Consider the following 5,847-nt stretch of genomic DNA (forward strand, 5'->3'; position numbering starts at 1 on the left):
CATTTAAAATTTTTATAAAATAATTCTAATTTCATAAAAAGAACGTTTTATTTTTCAAATAGTTTTGACACAACGATTTTCTTTTTTTTAAAGAATTATGTCATTAGTCAGTTCAAAAAGTTTCAACACAATTTTACCAGCCAGTCCACACAACGCCAACGTGCGCTTGCGCCCGTGCCGCAGCCGTCTCTTGCGGGCCATGTGGTCCCACATCCTGCCCCCTCCCCTCTTCAGGTTACAGACTTCAGGGGACTGCGCGCGAGTGGAAACAAATGACGGAGATTTATTTTACCTGGTGTTTTGAATTTTTTGTTTGTTAGTTTTTATGGAAATGTTGGTGATATGAACGTAGGTGTAGCATAGATTCAAGTGTTGGGCCTAAGGAACAAAGTTCTAAATTTTATTCTTGTGATTAAGTTGATTAATTATCAATATTTAGACCAAGCACATGACACAATCTGTGACTGTTATTGACTCAAGTTTTCAGAATGTATTGAGAAAAACTTAATTAAATATTGCAATTTAACGGCTGATAGACTTGTCATTATTTCTACTCATATTTGAATCAAGTTTATGTTGTCTTTTTGGAATAGAAACGAACCGAAGATTTGATCAATAGCTGTTAATCAGATAGAACTTCACAAAATAAAAATATATTTTATTTTCCTTTAAAGTTTAGAAATCAAACGTAAACGACGAGTTTTCAGACATTTTTTACATTCGAAGGACGCTCAATTCTCTGGTGTATTCAGTATTTACATTAAAATGAATTTTTAAAAGATGTCAATCTTTGAAATGTAATTCTTCTCTTTGAAAATTTATTTTCTCCAATTTGAGTTGTGATTAAATTTAAAGATTATAGGCTTTTTTGTAAACAAGTAATTAGTAGTTACAATACAAAAGGTTAGCACTATAATAATTCTAAATATGCAGAATGATTATTTAGGTAACTGAAAATACAAGTGACATAGATAGATTATTATAGAACACCACAGAAGATAATAAAAGAAAGAGAAAGAAATATACAAAAGATACGGCACAACTTAAGCAGTCTTATTATTGAAGTGTATTCTTCCAGACTACCTAGAGCCTCTAGGCTAGAGGATGGTTCATAGACATACTCGTTCATACACTTAAACATCAGAAAAACACTACACATCATCAGTAATTCATTTACGTAAGAAAATAACAACTTCACAAGCAAATTCTTTTGTTAATTAATGGTTAATCTATTTTTTGTTCACGTAATATTTCTTTACGATCTGCTAATGAGTCCAAAGCGACTTTACGAGTAGGAGTACCAAACTGTTTACGACAGAATAAAACTTTCATGTCCAAATAGTGATTTTTGGGGCGGGGGACATAAATCATGACTCAATTTTAAGGATGAGAAAGTTCGGTGATGTCAAATAGGGTATTTGACTCAATAAGTTGACATATTATTTGGCAATGTTGCTTTTGGATCCATTAGGTCAAGGAAAATGTCATAATCGATTATGATCTTGAGTTAGATAAGTACATTATTATGTCCTTTAGAAAAGCTGTTTGTTCTATAGTGGTCGACATAGGTACCAGCATCACAAGTAAGTCACATTTCATGAAAAGTAGGTACCTAATTCACAAGCTCTACATAGGTCATTCATTTAGATACATTGCTAATCTATAGGATAGTAAATAAGTCATATTGCTGTTTTTTCATGATAATAACTATGCTTAAATAAAACTCCCTGCGTTCCTTTATTTAAATAATTTTCGCTACCTAATAAACAGAAAGTAGTTTTGTTAATAAATAAAAGTTCCTAGAAAACAAACCTTAGTAGGCAGAAGAAAATATTTTATCAGGTATTAATCAAAAGATTGGTCCAACGTACTGCCAAGCAACGTGAATAATATAAAGTTTAAAAATAAAATATAATAGCCTTGCAATAAGTCATAAATGTTTGATTAAGTACACAACACAGCTGCACTGCCACGACACATTAGCGCGGCTTGCAAATCTGCAGTTTTGCACTTTTTACGACTGCCCTAACGACTTTATGGTCACCGTGGATGTACTTTGCTTAAGAACATAAAACGGCCCATGTAGTTCTAAAATTAATTTATTGCACGTGTATTTGTTTATATGTATATGTTTTGATACAGTTTTAAAATTCGAAATAAAAGATACATAGCCAAAAAACCTATTGATTTACTCGTCGTATGGTACAAATAGAAAGCAGGTGACGTCATAATTTTACCTACTTACTTAACATTTATCAATTTACAGTAACTGACGATGATGAGAAAAATGTGTTGCCCAAGAAAAGTTGTTAGGTATATGAATTACTGGTAAATGCTTATAAATACACACACACTTCAGAATTCAGTACGAATAAAAAGTATAATATTTGAAGTGATACGAGTAAGTTACGAGTTTTCAGATATAAATTTCATCACACAGAGTGAAAAAACTTAACCATGACTTTACGTTGTAAATAAATGTTGACACGTATATCAGAAACCTTTTGCGTTACAGGCTTTTTACAAGCACGATGGTTGCGTGCAAGGTATAAGAATGCATGCATGTGGCCTATAAGTATGCACTATGCATGCATGCAGCTCCAGCTCGCCATACTCGTGCTTAGAAGGTCGCTTTTGCAATTCAAACATGTTCTGAAATGTCACCTTCCCTTATACCATTAACGTTTACAGCTCAAGTACAAGTACTTTTTAGCCATAGTTTTAGGTTTAATGTAATCAAAATGTGAAGTGCTTTGAAATTAACGTTTTCTTATAGCGAATAGAAACTACGCGTTTCATTTTCTAAAAATTAAAGCAGTAGGTATTTTTATCAGTTTTGGGTGTTGTACCGAAAATAACTCTATCTCATATCTGTAGTCTTCAAGAGAGTGGATTGATCAAGGACATTATTCGTATGGTGTCAAAAAGATAGCGTCGTAATAATTTCTTCAAATTGATAAAATTTTGACACTCACTACTCAGATAAAGTTCAAGTGTTTTTCTACCTGCCTGCATTAGCATTAAAAGGATTATTTTAAAAGTAAAACGCAAAATCTTACTTTATAACTATATTACTTAAGAATTACTTATCTTTTAACAATGTTTCTAATTAAGGTACCTCAATTAGACATTAACTTTAAGACTCTTGTATTATTTGAGACAAACGCCTTGTACAAGATTTCAACAAGAAATCAGTACAAGTCTACACTAGCACTACACACATTTATTGAAAAAATAAAAATAATTATACTCTACTTAGAATACTAATCTAAGAAATATGCCCTCTGCTAAATTATAAGAGTAATTGCGATGTATGGAATTTGTCTAACAAAGCAAATGCTGCAATTATCATAAATGTATAACCAACTACAGTGGAGGCCGAGTTATCGTCATCTTCTTCACTGTCTTCATCACCATCATCATCCTCACCACCCGGGGTCGTGGTACCTTCATCATCTTCTTCATCAGGTGCTGGTGTGCTAGCAGAATCTACGAGGTCATCATCATCATCTTCTTCTTTCATCTGTACATCCCAATTACTTTGCGCATCTAAAAAGTGTTCTTCGTAAATTTCATCCCAAAAAGCCCTTTGTTCAGCATGGGGGTCCTGCAAGTCTGATTCTAACGCACTATCTGCTTCTTCATTCGCTCTGTCAAGAATGTGCAGATAATGTGGAGCATCATTTTTGAATGATTCCCATACAACTGGTGAAACATCGCTCGTTGGATTTCTGAAACAGATAAAATGGTATTAGAAAAGTTGTACTACTTCATACTACTACATATTGGGTATATTACTAGCTTCCCCAGTATCCCTTACCCAGTCTTAATAAAGTTAGTCCAGCGTTCAATCATCAAGTCTCCAATCATCAAATCCATTTCGGGAATTTCATTCGTCTCCGATATCAGTGGTAACTCGTAAAATAAATAAGCTAATTCTTCACTATGAGCAGCACTGCCAACTTCAATGGGACCAGCAAAAGGTTCCCCTAGGGTTCCTTTGTATGAAAATTGATACAAATAAATTGGCGCAGTTGCTTTACTGGAACGCAACCATGTCTCTCTTATTGCTGAAACTAAGATCATAGTGTCTCCGTGATAATTTATAGCCATATTTTGAGTAATAGGCTGATCTTCGAAGTAATGCTGTTTAATTTTTTCAGCAACTTCGGTTCTTTCGTTGTCATTTTCAAAAGTTAAATCAGCCTGTAAGAAAGCATCAAACGATTCATCCATTCTTTCCAACCAGTTTGAATTGGAAATTTCTCTAGCTCTGATTGTACCCTCTTTATCCACAAAACCAGTGATGAAAGGTATATCTAAAAACTCTCCTTCAGAGATAATTTCAAATGGTGTTTTTACCAAGAAAGGTTCATCAGGCAAATCTTCTCTTTCAACGCAGGGTGCAAATGCAAGAGAATTATCAGTTAAATCTAGTTTGTTTAACACTCCCATCAAGGCAGACACACTGACTCTAGTAAATATTTCGGACAAATCTATGTCAGCAGTAATGGTATGACCTAGTGCTTCTGCTACTTGCACAGCATATTCCATATTATCTCTACTGACTGCCCATGGAGCGAGGGCGATGCCGCTTTGGGAAATTGCTTTATGAACCAAACCATCTGCCATAGGTGACAAGGTTATTAAATCGACAGCTGCAGCACCACTTCCGTGACCTAATAGGGTGACGTCATCAGGATCTCCACCAAATTGTTCAATATTGGCTTGAACCCATCTCAAGCCAGCAATAATGTCCTTAAGTCCAGCATTTCCAGGCGCTGTCTCTGTTCCAAGGCAGAGATAGCCTAGGATTGACTCTCGGAAATTCAGTGATACTACAACTATGTCTCTCGTAACGAAATTTTTAAATGAAAGTTCTCTTTCGTCATCTCTGTCCAATTCTGTGCCTTTTATCCATACCATGACGGGAAGTTTACTCTCTGCGTCGAGGGTTGGGGTGTAAACGTCTGCAACTAAACAATCTTCGGTTCCTTCGAATCCAACTCCTAGAGGTCGGACACATTTTATATTTTTTCTGTTAGCAACAAACGTTTCTGTAAATACAGGCGGTGGTGACGGGGCCTGAAATTTCATAAGATACCAATATTATTTTATATATTACAAAAGTCTAGTATTCTTGTTAAAGTCTCCAGTTAAGCTAAGTCACCACAGTAGTCATGAACACTACTAATAATCATTTATGAGCCGAACTACGTTGGACTGCTGTCGACTGTGTTAATTTATTAATCATCCTACAACAAGCTTAACTGAAGGCTTCACTACAACTTTAATAAATGGCCATACCTTAAATCTGTGACTGCCAGCTGTGGAATCAGCGTATGGAATTCCATGGAATTCGAAGTACTCGCCGTCAGCCGCTGCTGATCCTGACACTGGTCCTTGGTTGGATAAAATAACCAGGGGGATATCCACGTCATCATTTCTACTATCTCTACTTATAGGCAGGGATAAAGCACCACCAACTACAAACACAATCCCGAATAGATACCACATCGTGCTTATTTGCGCATCAAATTCGTACTAAATTATCTAGAACATTATTATAATCGGAACAAACTGACGAATATTCATCTCGATAAGATAAAACCAATTCGGATGGGTGCTTTTTCATATTGAGATAAATTACATCGATATTTCAGATTAGATACGTCTCTCTTCGGGGAATATTGTTCCTTTTGTTGCCACGCTTCATGAGTAGTGTGACTCAAAGTGAGCATGGTAAATTAAGTACGACGCTTATGTATTGAACACATTGCTGGTGTAAGTGAATCACATCATGCACTCGGCTGTCAATTTGTATAGTTCCTGCCAATAGACTTCGGA

The 5,847-nt window shown here is 35.3% G+C and overlaps 1 protein-coding gene across 1 annotated transcript; it reads right to left on the bottom strand.

The window, feature by feature from the left end:
* Nucleotides 1-3,203: 3,203 nt before the first annotated feature.
* LOC135075122 (carboxylic ester hydrolase-like) lies at nt 3,204-5,558 on the bottom strand. Its single transcript, XM_063969468.1, has 3 exons — nt 5,308-5,558; nt 3,821-5,085; nt 3,204-3,731 (listed from the first exon to the last, which is right to left on the bottom strand). Exons 1-3 carry the CDS (start codon nt 5,515-5,517, stop codon nt 3,293-3,295), a joined length of 1,914 nt encoding a protein of 637 aa, XP_063825538.1. The 5' UTR covers nt 5,518-5,558; the 3' UTR covers nt 3,204-3,292.
* Between the last annotated feature and the right edge of the window lie 289 nt (nt 5,559-5,847).

This window comes from Ostrinia nubilalis, chromosome 1 (assembly GCF_963855985.1).
Source record: "Ostrinia nubilalis chromosome 1, ilOstNubi1.1, whole genome shotgun sequence".
Classification (NCBI taxonomy): domain Eukaryota; kingdom Metazoa; phylum Arthropoda; class Insecta; order Lepidoptera; family Crambidae; genus Ostrinia; species Ostrinia nubilalis.

Coding starts and splice junctions, on each gene's coding strand:
- LOC135075122 (XM_063969468.1), bottom strand. CDS start 5,517: ATGTGGTATCTATTCGGGATTGTGTTTGTAGTTGGTGGTGCTTTATCC. Junction 5,086..5,307: donor CTGGCAGTCACAGATTTAAG/GTATGGCCATTT, acceptor ATGAAATTTCAG/GCCCCGTCACCACCGCCTGT. Junction 3,732..3,820: donor ACTAACTTTATTAAGACTGG/GTAAGGGATACT, acceptor TATCTGTTTCAG/AAATCCAACGAGCGATGTTT.